Source organism: Crocodylus siamensis, chromosome 2 (assembly GCF_052110815.1).
Source record: "Crocodylus siamensis isolate JL-2025a chromosome 2, ASM5211081v1, whole genome shotgun sequence".
NCBI lineage: Eukaryota > Metazoa > Chordata > Crocodylia > Crocodylidae > Crocodylus > Crocodylus siamensis.
Window position 1 is genome coordinate 141,199,024 of NC_143396.1, and position 16,669 is coordinate 141,215,692.

General features: G+C 41.8%; 1 protein-coding gene across 17 annotated transcripts in view; it reads right to left on the reverse strand.

Moving 5' to 3' along the window:
- SEC31A (SEC31 homolog A, COPII component) overlaps positions 1 to 16,669 on the reverse strand; it is a 71,461-nt gene that overhangs the window by 47,604 nt on the left and 7,188 nt on the right. For all 17 annotated transcript variants that reach the window (XM_090036933.1, XM_090036949.1, XM_090036948.1 and 14 more), the window contains exons 4-10: positions 12,739 to 12,937; positions 11,338 to 11,433; positions 10,829 to 10,969; positions 7,502 to 7,644; positions 6,365 to 6,464; positions 2,674 to 2,835; positions 2,331 to 2,483 (exon numbers count right to left, since the gene is read on the reverse strand). In XM_090036933.1, coding sequence (XP_089893059.1) covers positions 2,331 to 2,483; positions 2,674 to 2,835; positions 6,365 to 6,464; positions 7,502 to 7,644; positions 10,829 to 10,969; positions 11,338 to 11,433; positions 12,739 to 12,937 — 994 coding nt within the window. The remainder of the gene's footprint in view (positions 1 to 2,330; positions 2,484 to 2,673; positions 2,836 to 6,364; positions 6,465 to 7,501; positions 7,645 to 10,828; positions 10,970 to 11,337; positions 11,434 to 12,738; positions 12,938 to 16,669) is intronic.

A 16,669-nucleotide genomic window follows, 5' to 3' on the forward strand; every position in this document is an offset into this window, starting at 1 on the left:
TGTACACACACAGAATTTGTGTGTGTATGGACAGACAGACAGACAGAGAAAGAGAGAGAGAGAATATGTATGTTTTATTTGAGGTTCTGGTCTTTCAAATGTGTACACATACGAGTACTTCCACTGAGTTCAACGGGATCACCTTCATGAGTAAAGTTATTCAAGTGCCTCTCAGATGAGGCACACAGCTTACAACAGCAGTTGACAATGTTTTTGGGTAGAGTGCCAAAAATACCAGCAACCTCAACTTGTAAGATGTTGGCACACCACTGGCAGATGGTGGGAGAAAAACAAGGGGCCTGGTCCTTGTGGCAGCACAGTGACAGCCCCTTCCTTCTTGGCCACCCTGAGGTACATATGCCAAACAAAATTCCTTCACATGCCACACTCTGGCACCCATGCCAGGGGTTGCCTAACCCTGGTTTATAAGCTCCCAAAAACAGCCACTATATGTAGTTCTACAATATTTAGCATGATGAGGCTCTGATTTTGGTTGGGTTCTTTGGTGCTTTTATAACAATTGTGAAATAAAAACTTTATGTATACACATACATAAATAAGGCATGATACGAGGTACCGAAAAAATATTGAGATATAATTAATAAATAAAATATAGGCAGAAGTAAAAGTAGAAAAGAAAATGCCAAGATCTGAACAGCCGTGAAAGAAAGAAATAAAAATTTTAACTGTTTACAGCTTTATGTAGAACAAGAGCCTACATGCATTGATACAAGTGGTGCAAAAGCCAGCATAATTAAAGGCAAAAATTACCCACAAAAGACAACCTCAAAGTTGGCTATCAAATAACCAGGATGAGGTAATGGGAATAAACAAGTATGTGAATCACTTCTAAAACAGCACAAATTATAGCCTATTGCAGAGGTCAAATTTCACATTAAGGTATCAGCTACCAAGTAAGTATGTACGTAGTGCTGAGAATAGATCAGTATTTTGGCATAGATATCTATTTTGAGTTAATTTAACACTGACAGAGCAAAAGTCTGATAACTATATTTTCTCAACCAAAAAAAAAGCACACCCCTGTGTATAGTATGCACCTGGATTTTGAAGGGAAGTCTGAAGTAAAGAGATCTGACATAAGTAGCAGCAGCTAGGGAACCAAGCCTGGTGTCAAACTCGAGTGCCAGATGGGGCCCACAGACTAACCCAGGGTGCTGGGGCTACGGTCACATGCAGAGTTGGATTCCGCAGGCTGACTCTGGAACTATGTGCTGGGTCAGACCCAGTGCATCGAGTCTGGGACCTCAGGCCAGGTCCTGGGCCATCTGCTGGCTCCAGAACCACATGTTGGGTCTGACCCTGCATGTTGACTCTGGAGCCATGTGCCAAGTCCAGGACCACACTCTGCCTCTGAAGTTACATGCTGAGTCCAAACCAGTACACAGCTCCACAGTCAACGCACAGTTCCAGACAGTGCACTGGGTCTGATCCAACACATGGTTCCAGAGCCAGTGAGGGGTTGGATGCAGTGTGCCAGATCTAGCTGCAGACCATTCCACGTGCCAGCTCAATCCAGCTTGCGGCTGGGGCAGCGGGCTTCCCAGAGATCTAGAAATTTGGCAGCAGGAGGGTGCGGTAATAGGAACAGTGGCAGCATTAATTCCCATGGCTCCCAGAGTCACCACAATTAACACTGCCACCACCCAACTGCAGCCCCCCTTTAAATTTCCAAACCCATGAGGATCCCTTTTCCTCACATATAATGTGCCCTCCAATTTTGCCCAGCTGGTTTTGAGGGAAAAAGGTGCAGGATATATACAAGAAATCATGGTAGTCTTCCTTTCATTAAAACAAAAGTCTGGACTGTTTACTTATTTTCAAAAGTTACAGTCAAAGAAAAGATGGTTCAGATGGACAGGAGAACCTAGGTGAATCTCACCTGGCTAATCTGTGATTTTGATAATCCTTAAGAAATTTAGCAGCCTCAGAGACTCAAAGAACAGCAAAATGCAGAGAGGTCTCCACTACTCTTACTAAGCAGACAGTGTACGTACTAAAACAAGCATCAGAAAACTAAAGCAGGCATATTAAAGTGTATAAACAAAAAGTCCGTGGTGATGCACTGGCTTGTATTAACAATTATTTTGTAAATTTTGTTCACTTGGCTGTCAATCAAGCTTTAAAATGTGGTAATCCACAGTAGACCTCCCAGGCATTACTGTAAATTAGTGAAGCTTTATTATACTAATATGGACCACAAGACTGAATTTCACATCTCTGCTCAACTCTTTATACAGAGTGTATTAGAAAAGTTACTGCAAAGTCAACTGAGTCCAGCCTGTAATCTGCAAAGAAGATCCCACACTTACTGAAAATGATGCACCCACAGGTCGTCGGATCCACTTGGGTGGCTTCTTTAATGGTAGAACACTGCTTTGTGGAGTTGTCTGCTGTGGAAGCTGCAATGGTGGGAGGGGCTGCCCTGTACCAAATGGATCAAGATTTCCAAAGGAGGAGGAGAGCTTTAAAGAGAAAGAAAGTAATTGGACACTGCCTGCCAAATTAAAATAAAAAAAAAAAAGAAATCACTTGCATTCAACAGGCTTCTTCATTACACTGGTTTCTATCCTTTGGCCATTTAAAAATTCTGGCATATGCAGGGCATCATTTTCCTCTGCAACTTCACATGCATAACTTAATACTTTTCAGTACCTTGTCTACCTGCTTTTGCCTCAAACCGTCTGTGCTTCCTCCCATGATGGAGTAAATGCTGATCCGCCCATCAAAAGAAGCTGCTGAAAGGACAGCAGGGTTTCTGGGACACCACTGAATGTCAAAGCACCACTGTGTGTTTGTGGGAAGTTCATACAACACCTGGGACAAAATAAAGGAATTTTATGAACAGTATTAAGATAATAAATAATAGTAAGCAGAACATGCATCTGCAGGACAGGAGACTATGCTTTAAAAGTATTTTATGGTCTGCTGCTTTAAAATAATCTCCAGGGAATAAAGGAAAGATGGGGCTACACTGGAGATAAGGCTTTAAAGAAAAGAAGGATGGCTCTGTGGTGAGACTGCAAAAAAAATGGCACTGGGAGTTCCAGGTTCCATGCCCATCTCTGCCACAGCCTTCCATCTTGGGCAAGTCCCTTAAGGTAACATTTTTACAAATGCTTTGGACACATAAAAGACTAAGTCTCATTGAACATCATACTAAGAAACACTGGCACTTCTGAAAATATCGCTAATTTCTCCGGACCTCACTTTTCCCTCTTTAAAAATGGATACATTACTTCTTTTCTTCTTTCTGTCCATCTCATTCATCTGCTTGGATTACGAACTTTGGCCCTTGGACTATTATCTTTTAAGATTATGGGCAGATAAACAAATTACTTCATGTCTGGACAGCTACAGGGACCCCAGATCATTTAAAGTTAATGCACTACACTAGTCATTTCTGGAACAACATGCAAGTGCCTGAAGCCTTAAAATCTCTATTCTGTCTTCTTCTGGACAGACCAACTGTGTAAATGCAGTATATAAATACACCCTTGTAAGGGGAGTCTTACTTGCACAGAAAAGCATAAAGAAATATTTTTTGTTTGCCGCACTTTAACGGAAAGAGCAAAGGAATAAAGGAAATTTGATTTTTACTAAGTTCTTTTTTAGGAAGAATTTGATCTGAAGCTATCAACTGGCTTCTGCAAGATATGCAGACAGCCCTGAAAATTTCCTAGTCACTATAGCCAGTTCAAAAAAACTTTAGCAACAAAAGCCCAAAACTCTATAAAAACTGTTGTAACTCAAATTCTTAAGGGGTTTTAAATCACTAGTTTTGATCCACAAAGCCTTGGTGTCCCCTTTAATTATGTCTTTTGAGGCACTCTATAAGCCTGGTGGCTGTTGCATGATGTGGGTGCAAGTAAAATGTAAGTCGAGATAAATGCTGGGGTGGGTGCTTTGCTTCATGTTTACTTTCACCAACATTTTGTGCATGGTTTAGGGACTTACAAAAATAAAATCAGACCAACATTTCTGGGCAGCTTGGTACAGGCACATTTAAATACCTAGAAAAAATGCATTTATAAGTTTTAAAACTTATTTTACTTTAAAGTTTTAAAACTTTACTACTACTCTCACTCTGTTTCTTTGGACCTATGAGAGCCCTCTGGTGGGCAGAATGATGTTACCTGTATATTTTCCCACCAATTGTAATCAAACACTCAAGTCTTCTTAATATAGACTCCATGCGCTTCTTTAGGAGTATTCATCTAACATCCTGCTAAGGATGAAAGTATTACGGCTTTTCTGAGCTGTTGGCTGTAGCCATTTTGGTCTAAGGACATAGGCAGACAAGGTTCTTTGGGTAAATGTGGTATCTTTCATTAGACCAACTAAATAGTTAGAAAAATTGTTTTTTGCAAGCTTTCGGGTACAAACACCCTTCTTCAGGCATATTGTGTTTTTTTAAATTTTACATCAATGCAATGAGAAATTAATTTCCACCTCCTCTTCTGCAAAGTAAAACACAGTTTGCAGTCAAAAAACACATTTTGGTAAAAAGTAAAGTCATTAAGGGTGTTTATACACATGCTCCGGGAGGTGGGAACGGAGGCACTTCAGAGTGGCTACAAGAGCTTTTTTAATTAAAGAACCCAGAGTGTCACCTGTATCAGTGTTCCCACACTGTAAAATGCTGGAGGGGGCATTTTAGCTAAAGCTTGTTGAATGAACTTCAGTTAAAACACCCCCACTGCCATTTTTCAGCACAGGGACGCTGATACACATGACGCTGGAGTCTGCTGGAGTGTGGTAACTGCCATGCTCCAGCAGACTCGATTAACCAGGTTTGCTCCAATGCACTGTAATTACAGTGTCAGATCTCCCTTGATGCACATGTATAGTAGGGGTGTGCAAAACGGGCTGTACTCAATTCGTATTCGTCCTGAATTGGAGACAGTGATTCGATTCGTTGATTTGGCTCACTGTCCCAATTTGATTTGGCCAAATCTGAATCCGAAGATTGGATGCCGATTCGGAGAATCAGTGATTTGGTCATAGACACAGCTTTAAATGTTTTTTCTACATACCTCAAGGTACCAGGCATGGCTCGTAAACACTTTGATGGTGGGGCAGATGGAGTGTCCCACAAGTGTGCAGGGGGACCCCCCGTGTACTTGGTGGCAGACCCAGAAATAGACAGGAAGCACTTCCAGTTCACTGCCGAGTGCACAGGGGACACCCCCCCACACACAAAGATTGGCTATTGGGGGACGCCAGGTGCCCCACTTAGACCCAGGAGGCACCAGTTGCCAAGCCAGGGTGGGGGGAAGGGGGTGAGAGAGGAGAGAAGGATACCCCATGCACTCCCCAGCAGACCTGGAAGTGGACCGAAAGTGCTTCCCGTCCACTTCTGGGTCTGCTGCTGAGCCAGATTTGGCCAAATCGGGCCAAATCAAATCAGCGACCAAAGCTTCACACAGCCCTAGTTTACAGGTGCCCATGGGTTCCAACAGAACAAAGCACTTCAGCAAATAGCCAAGTTAAATGGGACTTAGGAAACACGTTTAATCATTTGGATGAGCTGAACCCATAACATTTGGCCACAAAAGCAGCTGTAGTAGAAAAGGGTCTTGTCATTTAAATGGTGAAGTAAACCATGATATAACCAACCCTAACTTGATTTCTCCTTCAAATCAGACTTCTTGCACATGGCTTTGGAGGAAAGCTAAGTCAAGTCAAAAACCAAGAGCCAGAAAGCCCCTTTTCCTTCAAAATTGCCTTTTCTAAGAGCAAGAGCAGAGAAAGGGACTTTTTTAGAGACCACTTTGATGAAAGTCAATGGATGTGGAAGGAGTGTGATGCAGTCAAGACTTTTACTGTGTACACGGGAGAGGAGTTCAGGGTTCCTGTAAACATCACCTGTTTGGTTTGGGTTGCAAAAAGCAGAAGGCCAGACACATCCAGGCAAACATGGACAAAAAAAAGAGTCTGGAAATGGTTACACTTTACAAAATGTTATTAGCAGAGATGGGAGAAATAGACAAAACTGAACTGACAGTGTCCCCAGAAGTGGGAGGAAGTTTTCTGTAGCATGGTCTTATTTTGGTTTAATTTATAGAACTAGCAGTAGCAGCCAACTGATACCACTGGTGTTATGACTCTTAAGACCCTACGTGCTTTTCCTCATTTGGTTTGGCTGAAATGGTTTGGATCCGAGAAGTTAATACTGGCTTGAAGAACACATTAAAAGAACGCTAAATTAGTATGACCTGCTTCGCCCACATCACCATATCGTCTCTGCACAAAGTCAGGTTGTTCACCATAGCTACACACAACAAACGTAAGACAAATATGATCTTGCGTTTTCTGAAATTTAAAGATGGTTTGTACATAGTACCTCTCCTGTGTTAGGGTTAGAACAGAGAATCTTAGCATCCTTTCCGCAGCTGAGTAACAATTCAGAATCTGCCATACTCCAAGCAATGGTCAAAACACCCCTGAGTGAAAAAACAGAGCAAAATAAAAATTAATATAATCAGAAGGTGATTAATGAGGTACTCTTACATGGAAATGTCTAGAATATCTGACCTCTTCCCCTTTCAATGTCAAATTTTCCTCTCCTGTTAGGGTGAATGGGAAAGAAGATGATGCCAAGATTTGTTTTGTCGCAATAGGTTCTCTCTCCTTTCTGCACTGGGAGTCATGAAAGTGCAGCCAGCAGTTAAAAGCCCAATCCAGCAAGGAAGTCAAAATGTCACCTCCAAGGATTAAAAAAAAGATGTGGATATCACCAGTAGATTGTCTAATAAAATGTATCATTGGCATACAGGTACACTACAATATGGCTATATGTTTTCCAAAATAGCAGGGTAAAAACTGTGTCCTTAATAACTTTCTTTTTATTACTAAAAAAGTTAACATTATCAGGTCATCCTTTTGGGTGTGCCTACAGCACATGTTCTTGATGCCTTTTACCCCTAAGAGTAACAAAGTCCTATGCAATGTTTTCAGACTACTCATGCATCATGCTGGCCAGAGAAACCAGAGCCAAGTTTGTGGAAAGCTTTATCAGGGTATGCCCAAATTTAAACAACTCATTATTATAATGAGACAGAGAAAGAGGAGAGAGAGAGATTGGTTAACCAACCCCTTCCACAGAAGTGAAGTCCCACTAATTCTTATTTTGCCTCTAACCTGTCTGTATTTATTATTTTTAAAGTTTCAACATCGTCTTCTTAAAGATGACGAAAAAGAAAAGGGCTAGACGTTATTTTTAAATCATTTTGCTGGGAAATTTTCTTTGCAGTTTTAGTTTACTCAGTCCAGAGAAATGGGTTTTGCTGGATGTGTAGGATAGCTCAACTGTCAGAAATCTGTTAAACCCTACAACAGTTGCTTAGACACCTGCACTGAAGTTTAAAGGTAGGCTTACATTAATACCAAACAATAAAGGGTAGAATTACAATGAAGTCCACAAACCATCACAGCATTAGAATTCTGAACCCAAGATTTGTAGACCACTGGACAACTATACCTGGTATGATTTTCCAAAACACGAAATGGAGAGGAAGCAAACCTAAGATCCCACATCTGAATCACAGGCAACCTGTCATCTTCTGAAGCCAGGACCATCTGTGTAGCCACATCAGGATGCCATGCCAAGCCTGAGCAATGCATCTGATAAACAGAAAAATGCATGATAAGATGATAATCAAGGAATACTACAGAAAAAAGGAACTCTTTGAAACAATTCTAGACTTGTGGAAAAATGTAGGCTTAAACCAGGGGCAGGCAAATATGGCCTGCGAGCTGGATTAGGACCGCCAGGCCATTCTATCCAGCCTGCAGGACCCCTAAAACATTTAGAAAATTAGTATTTATCTGCCCCTGGCTACCTGTCAAAAGACACCAGGAGCCAGCCGCAGTAGGACCCATGGAGAGCCAGCAGCAGGAAGGTAGGCATGACCACCCCCTGCCCCAGTTCCCCTCCACACCGCCAGCCAGAAGCCTCTGCTTAGCAGAGGCTTCTGACCTGGGACCCTAGGGCTGTTCCTGCCTCCTTGTGCCAGAGGGATATTCATATAAGAAGGAGGTGGGGGGAGGGAGGCAGGGGAGGATCATGGACGATCGCCCCAGTCCTCAGGGCTGAGCTGGGCTGGCTCCTGTAGTCAAGGCACTGGAGCCAGTAATCACGTGGTGCCACAGCAACTGGCGGCCAGTGTGGGAGTGGGGAAATGGCTGTGGAAGGCAGGGAGAAGGGGCAGTGAGTACGTGTGTGGAGCACAGGAACAGCTGGGAAGGAGTGCAGGGCCTACACCCATGTGCCAGGGCCAGCGTCAACGGGGGCCCAGAACAGGGTAGTAGGAGCGTAGGGCCTGAGCTGGCAAGGGATCTATGGAGTCAGGCTGGCTCCCTCCTTTCCTGCCTGTCCAGCTGTTGCTGCGCTCTGTGCATTCTATGTCCCCACTGCCTGCCTCAGCCATTTCCCTGCTTTCCTGCCCACAGCTGCTGCCGCTCTAGCACCATGTGGTTGCCAGCTGCAGTACCAGGCTGCAGGACTAAGCAGGAACTGGCCTTGTCCCTGGGATTTTCAGCTGGCTCTGTGCAGTGCCAGGCAGGTTATTCTGGTTCCTGCTGCGTCCTGCGGTTTTGGCCATGCAGCTGGTATGTGGTGCCACAGTAGCAAGTGGGGGTGGGGGAAATGGGGTGGCAGCATGAGAAGGGCAGCAGTGGCAGACGGGAGGGGGAAGTGGTGGTGAGCAGGAGCACAGGACCTGCGCTGGTGCCCTGGGGCCAGAAGCAGGAGGAGCATGGAGCTGAGGCTTGGAGCGGGGTCTCTGCCTGTTGCAGGGGAGCGGGGGGAGGCAGGACAGCTGTGGGCAAACCCTCCCCCTCCACGCATGCCACAACCCTCCCCAGCCACCCTGCCCCTACACTCACATCCCCCCAAACCCCAGACCTACCCACACCCCACATACCCCATGCTCCTCCACCCCATACCCACATCCCCCACAAACCCCACACACCCACAGCCCCCGCCCAAATATACAAGATGAAGGCTTCATTTTAAACTACTGTGTAATCAAGTTAATGAATGATGTACAAATTTGATTTTTAGAACATAATTTGTTATTTTTCTGGTTCTAAGATGGCAAACTCCTCTGCTGAAAGGAGTACTTTTGGGGGACAAGGGAAGGGACTTCTGGTGGCAAAGGTCAGGGGTTAGGGGGTGGGGGAGGCTACCCTTGTGGCCCTCGATGGCTTGCCAAAACTCGATAAGAGGCCTTCCACCCAAAATAATTGCTCACTCCTGGCTGTACTGAACATCTATTGCCAGCATGTAGCTGTATTATTCTGTGACAGGACTGCTGGACATATTACAACAGGTTGTGATCAAAATTCTCTCGTCTTGCTAAAGAACAGATAATTGATGGGTTGTACCCAGCATCCTCAAGTTACCTATGGTAATTCTAGGCACTAGGGTGAAATAAGTTCCCAACTCAGCTCCTTACAATATTCATTTGTATCATCTAGAATGTTATTTGAAATTAGAGCTTCATTGTATCATTCAAAGGATCACTACCACACGGTTCTGGTTCAAATTGTATATTTCAGTACAAAATATAAATGAAAATGCATACATAAAAACATCTATATTTCAGCAGAGAATATTGTATAACTATTTTCACACAAAGTATGCAGATTTTAATGAAAACCATTTGTTGGTATGTAATGGTTCCCTGGCAAACATAATAGCATGACTCAAAGTTGAAAGAGACCAGTCCACCAGTCATGGTCTTTACTGACGTATACACAAAATGCAGATGGTAAAAAGTAAATCATATTAAGACTGAAGTACCTTATTCAAAAGTTTATTTTTAAACTGCTGATTCCTCTCCAAAGGCTGTTACAGGTGTTGAATCCTTTACCAATATAAGCATCTATTTATACAATTAACTATTTTTCTTTATGAATTTGTTCATAAATTTAAGATGGCCAGCAAGCAGCACAAGTCCTTATGTAGAAAGATACTGCCACTGGGTGTCCTATGGCAATCAGCCTGATGTGGAATTCCCCTTTATGCTATCACAGCACAGCTCACTGCTCAGCAATGCATTCAGGTGAGTTCTAGAAGGAACCTTGCTTGAGGAGGTCCTCTCTCTGGGTGAACGGGACATTTCCATTTCTACATCTCCAACATCATGCTCCTCCCCGTCCCCTGCCAACACAGCAACAGGAGGCATGGATTCATACCCCCTCCCCCAACTTCCTGTGGACAGCCTTGAGTAAAATCAGTTCCTGCACTCCTGACTGGCTACTGTGCACCAGAGAAAACAGGAGTTCTTTGAACCTTCCACCTGAGCTACAAGATCCCCTCATTGTAGAAACAAAATATTTAAATCCACTCAGAAATAACAATCCACTTTAGTCTCCTTCAGATGCACAATTTTCAAGACTATGCCATTTCAATCTATTTTAATGAAGTCTTTCTGCTGCAGCACTGAATGAATTAATACTGAATTCATCAATATGGTGCATTTCCCATAACCCACCTAAATTCTCACTGGTGAAAATACTACCCCTTTTCTTTGCTTGAATTCTAAACTTCCAACCATCTGGGCCAAATTTTAACGGACTAATTTGCAAAATTAATAGCCTAAAATACTATACCACCAGATAATTATTCCTTAAAAAACTAACAGATCCTCCATCAGTCTAAAAAGAGAGGCAGATATATAGGTCCCTGAGTCACTTAAGAGTTAAAGGAGAATCTATGTGGTCATCTGTGTTAGTTAACATGAATAAATCTAACATTTTTGCAGGATAACTCATAAAGGCTTTTCAAAGGTTAATGAATTACCCGGTTGCTGTGGTCGCTGACTTTGATGATTGGTTCATTTTTCCTGAGATCCCACACGGTAGCACGGCCACTAGGACTGGCAGATGCCAAGATGTGCTGGACTTGCTTGTTCCATGAGATACAGCTGATGTCTTCTAAGGGCTGTTGGAAGCAAAGCATGTCTCAACAATTACCTTTTGCAAAAAGGAACTTGAGTCTTTTTATTTTAGAACTACATTAAAAAAATATTTTAAAATTTATGGAAGAATATAAAATGTTTGTATGGATCTTATTTCCAATAGAAACGTGGGTAAGTATTTTAAGGAGCATCTCTCACCTCATCAGGTGTTTATCAAGGACTTAAATTCAAGGTAATCCTTGCAATATGCAATTTCAATTTTGCAAACAATGATTACTACTTGGAACTGATTCAATTCTGTATGTTTCCATGAGATCTCAATTCACTTAAATAATCTACATATTTTTCAGTTAGATTCCTTTATTTCATGTGAGAAATACAAATCTAATACCTGCGTCTTAACTCCTGGTGTCATTGGCGTGGCAAAGTTGTTCAAATCCCAGATATAGATTTCAGACTCATTAGCACCGGAAGCTACAAGATTTGTCTGAGAAAGACACATACCAATAAATGTTAGAGTATTTCCAGCTTTAGCCTTTACCTTCTCAAATCTTGTACATCAGACCCTTGGAACCGTATCAATATATACAACTCAGGATGTAACTATTTATGCACTGTACAAAAAAATCCAAGGTTCCTTAAAATTTCTAACGATATTACTGATCAAGGACCTATGCACCTTGCAGCAAGCTGGACCTAAATTCTAAGGGCAATGTCCATGCCTTCTAAAGCATACTTGTGCAGCAAACTGACATGAAAGCAGTGGAGCTGCATAAAATGACCTCGCTGTGCTAGTGCCCCAATTAAACAAACAGTTAAACAGGTGATTAACTACTTTCATATTACTAGTCCCCACTGACTTCTATGGGCCAACACATGTGATTAAATACATGGTTAAATGTCCATCAGATCAAGGCCTGTAAGAATATTTCCTGGATTAGAAGCAGCTTTCAAAGCCACTTTGTAGACAGACGATGAATGCCACATTAATAGCAACAGAAACTGAGAAAAATGAACTCAAGAGACTACAGTTACTTAAACAGTAGGCTTTGTTTGCACTTCAACGCTGTTGGCAAAACAGGGTCCCAAACATGTAGCACACCAGAACAGAAACAATGGGATTTAGGCAAAGCATAGTGAACAAATTATTTTCTTAGTAAAAGTAGTTCAAAAGAAAAAATAAAACGTGCTGTTTAGTAAATCAAAACAAATTAATTTGTCACAGAACAATCATGAATTAAAAAAGCTGCTGTACCTTGAAGGTAATATAGGTTTACTGACAATAAATTATTAGGTTGTGGTTAAGCCTTAGTATTTTCAAGAACTCTATTCTATGCAAGAAACTACGAGTTGTAGGCTCCAACATTTTCTGGGTATTTATTGAAACCAAAAATACAAGTGGCAGGGTCACAAAACTTTAAAAAGTAAATATTTACTTTTTAAAGCTTCAATGATGACAAAATTTAGGAAAAAATAAATATTTGCTGCTGACTAGGAAAACTCGGAGGCAGCAAATTAAACTGGAAAGTGACACTGACTAGAAACAATGAAGTCAGCTTCATTTCAGGGTCTAAACTGAGCAAAAAAACAGCCTAAATGCTGAGAACAAATTTGCACTTCAAACTATTTTATTTGAATTAAATATACAATAATTATACATATATACATATACACATATATATACATACATATACATATATACACACACACACACAATACTACCTTCAAAATTTTGCAAGGGAAATCATTTATTTTAGTAATGACAGTGTACATTGAATGAAAGAAGTCTCACCTGGAAAATATTAACATCCAGAGCTCTTACTGGTCCAGTATGCTTGTCTTTCTGGGCAATTATGACTTCAGTGTCTCCTGCTATAATTTTAGCTGGCTCATACAAAATAACATTTCCATTTTCACCACCTGCAATCAGAACTCCTGAAAGACTGCCATCTGAAGCCATTCGATGAGGCCCCCATATCAGCTTATGGTACCTAAAAGATACAAATTAAAATAATTTAAGAAAGTGCTCATTGACAGATTTGATGTACATCCTGTTTAACTTTTCAGACAACATAATGCAAACTCTTAAACTGGTGCAAAAACTAATGCACTGAGCAAAATAAATTGTTTTTGAAACATACTTCGTTTAAGTACTGATACTCAAATATTTTTCTTAACAAAGAATATTTTAAACATAAGGAAAAATGTTGCCAAGTGGTAAAACTAAAAGCAGAAGACTAGGGATGCCTAGGTTTTATAGGAATCTGTAACTGACTCTCTTTAGAGCCCCTCTGTTCATCTTCTGTCCACCTCAGTACAAGACTCCAAAAATAGGTCAATGCTTAGCTAGTTCACAGAGGTTTTGAGAAAATGTTTGCAAAGAGGACCCTAAGTGAAAACTGTAAGCATGCCTAGCTACTAGAGAAATCAAATCTCTGATATTTGTCACCACTTGTTTGAGACAGATGGAGGCCCAGGGAGAAGAGTCTCCCTGATACACAAGCTCTTCTCATCTGCATTTTTGCCATTTAAATCATATTTTGTACTTCAGGCGCATAAAGTGGTCCAACTTGCCTGTGTATGTCAGTTTTCAAAGTCAGCACGCTGGCCAGACCCTGCAACACATTTAACAGGGGTGGGGCATGCAGACATTTTACCAGAAATGACATATGGCAAGACCCAAACACATCTCAACACTACAAATCTTAAAAAGTAAAGAGATGTGGAGGAAAGATTTGAGTTAACTCTGTACAGTGATTTTCCTCCTGTGTTCTGGTCTTTGAAGTATGCTTCCAAAAGGTTCAGGATGTTTCTGATAACAAAATACTTAGCAAATCTCAGTATGATCTTATTTTTTAAGGCCTCATCACTGGACCACGAACTGAACCTGTTCAGACTTCACAAGAGAAGGCTGAGGGGGGACCTGTTGACCATCTATAAACTCACTAGGGGGGACCAGAAGGGTTTGGGAGAGACCTTGTTTCCCCTTGTGTCCCCTGGCATAACAAGGAATAAGGGCCACAAGTTGTTGGAGAGTAGGTTTAGATTAGACATCCGTAAGAACTACTTCACAGTTAGGGAGGCTAGGAGCTGGAACCAACTTCCCAGGGAAGTGGTGCTGGCTCCTACCCTGGGGGTCTTTAAGAAGAGGCTTGATGACTACCTGGCTAGAGTCATTTGAGCCCAGGCAGGGGTCGGACTTGAAGATCTACAAGGTCCCTTCCGACCCAACTCCTATGACTCTATGAAATATAGGCTGATGCATCTGTCAGCAATTGGGATATCTGTTTCTTTTTTAAAACAACAAAATTTGGTGCAATATATTCCATGGGGCAGATTACCTGGGCAATGGGGATCAGGCTCAGAATTTGAAGGCATGTAAAGGATGTCTCAAAAATCTTGAAATTGACTGAGCTGAGGGAAGCAAACTCTTTTAGGAACCTTTAAAAAAAAATCTCAGGGTTTTAAACAAATGTAACCATGAAACTAAAAAAGAGCACAGTCTAAAATCCTTCTCTCAATGAAGTCAGTGGCAATTTTGCTTTTGACCACTGGCAGAAGACTGAGCAGCAACTGCACGCCATTTTGCTTCTCACAAGCTACAACACATCAGTAATACCAGGGTCACAAGCCACAAACAAGACTTTAAGAACCCCCAGCCATATCCGCAACCAAATCAACCTGGAAACGATAGTTCCAATACTGTACATTAAAACAATGGCTGCAGTATGCTAAAACTCATGTTCACCCTGCCACAATGACCTTAATAGTCAGGCAAAAGGCAGGGTAGAGTGGCACCTTATAGATCAACTCACTCAGAAGCATAAGCTGTCATCAGCAACAACTTACTGAGTCAAAATGCTATGAATAGACCTGCAAGGAGGAGAGGTTCTAAATAGAAAGCAATCATTTAAAGTTTAGGAAAGAGGGGAAGAAAGGAGAAAGGGCACTGCAAACGTAGCAAACAAAAGCAGAACTACAGGGATATTGGGGTTACAGAAGCTAGCCCAGGTAATGGGATAAGAATCCATAGTCCCTGTTTAGACCATACTTAACACAATCCACAGTCCATGGATGATTTATTGTTCCACAATTTCACATTCAAGTCAGTTTTTACATTGATGACATCTTCATCATATGCACACATGGGAAGGAATTGCTACAGAAATTCTACCAGAACTTTAAAGACTTGCATCCCTCCATCAAACTTACTATGAAATTCATTCCTTCAATGCCACTGTGAAAGCTAAAACGACTACATCACCACTGTACGGTACTGGAAACCCACAGCCTGCTCCAGCTACGTTCACAACACCAGCCTTTATCTGAAGCATACCACTAGATCCATTATCTACAGCCAAACTCTATGATACAACCATACCTGCCCAAATCCCATCAACCAGGATGCACACATTATGGATCTGGAGCAGGCATTTCTACACTTATAATATAATCCCCAAACCACAGCATTCAGATCAACAAAGCCAGACTCAGACCCCACTCTTAACTCGCACAATGCCAACTCTATGATAAGAACAACAGAATCCTAGGGCACCTGCACATGTGCAGCAAGGCTGCTCCAGTGCACTGTAATTATAGTGTGTTGGAGCAGACTTGATTAATTGAGCAGACTTGAGTGTCATGTGCATCAAAAATGTGCTGAAAAATGGGCAGGGGCACTTTAACTCAAGCTCATTTGAAAAGCATTTATTAAAGACCCCGGCGACATTTTTCAGAGTGGGGGCACAGATACACATGAAGCTCTGGGAACTTTAATTCTAATTAAAGCAGCTCTTCTGCGCCCCCCACCAGGCTTGTGTATAAATGACCCTGGTCATCACCTACAGCCCCTATCTTGAACACCAAAGACTAATGACATTCAACCCCTCCTGAAAAAACAGCAATCATCTCAAGGCAATCCTGGGGGACACAGATTATAACACCTGCACCTCTACCAGCTATGTCATCAAGTGTTTACAGTGCTCCTCTGCTGTTGACATGGGACTGATGGGGCAAACCCCTCCATGAAAGAACGAACATCAATTTAACATCCATTCCAAAAGACACAAAGGCCTGGGGCAGAACACTTAACCTCCTTGGATAGGCCATCACTGACCTCAGAGAAGCTGTTCTTAAATAACAAACCTTAAAAACTAACTTGAACTTGAAAATGCAGAACAAAAAAAATCCATCCACAGACCGGAATATGTTAAGTATGGTCTAAGAAGAGATCATAGATTATCATCCTATTACATGAGCTATCTTTTATAACCCTTATGCCCATTTTTCTGCTGTGTTTATCACTGTTGCCTCTCTCAGCAGTGCTCTCTCTCCTTTCCTTCCCCCTTCCCTATCGTTTAAATGAATATTTTCTATTTAGAACCCCCACTTGCTGCAGGCCCATTCAGAGCGTCCAACAGAGCAAGCTGTTGCTCACAACACTCTCTGAATTAGTCTATAAAGGTGCCACCCTGCCCAGCTTACTGCCTAACTTCTGATTAACACAGCAAACTACCTATCTCTGCCTTCATTTCTCTTATCTTCATTATGTTAATTAGCTCAAGCCCCTAATCAGATTCAGGAGGTATTGCAGTAGCTGCTATAACAAGCACACAGGAAGACATAGTTCCTTCCCTGGAAAGCTTACACTTTAAATGGTTGATGATTACTAAAATGTCAAGCAATTGTGATAAGTTTAAAACTTTGTAAACCAATCTGAGCCT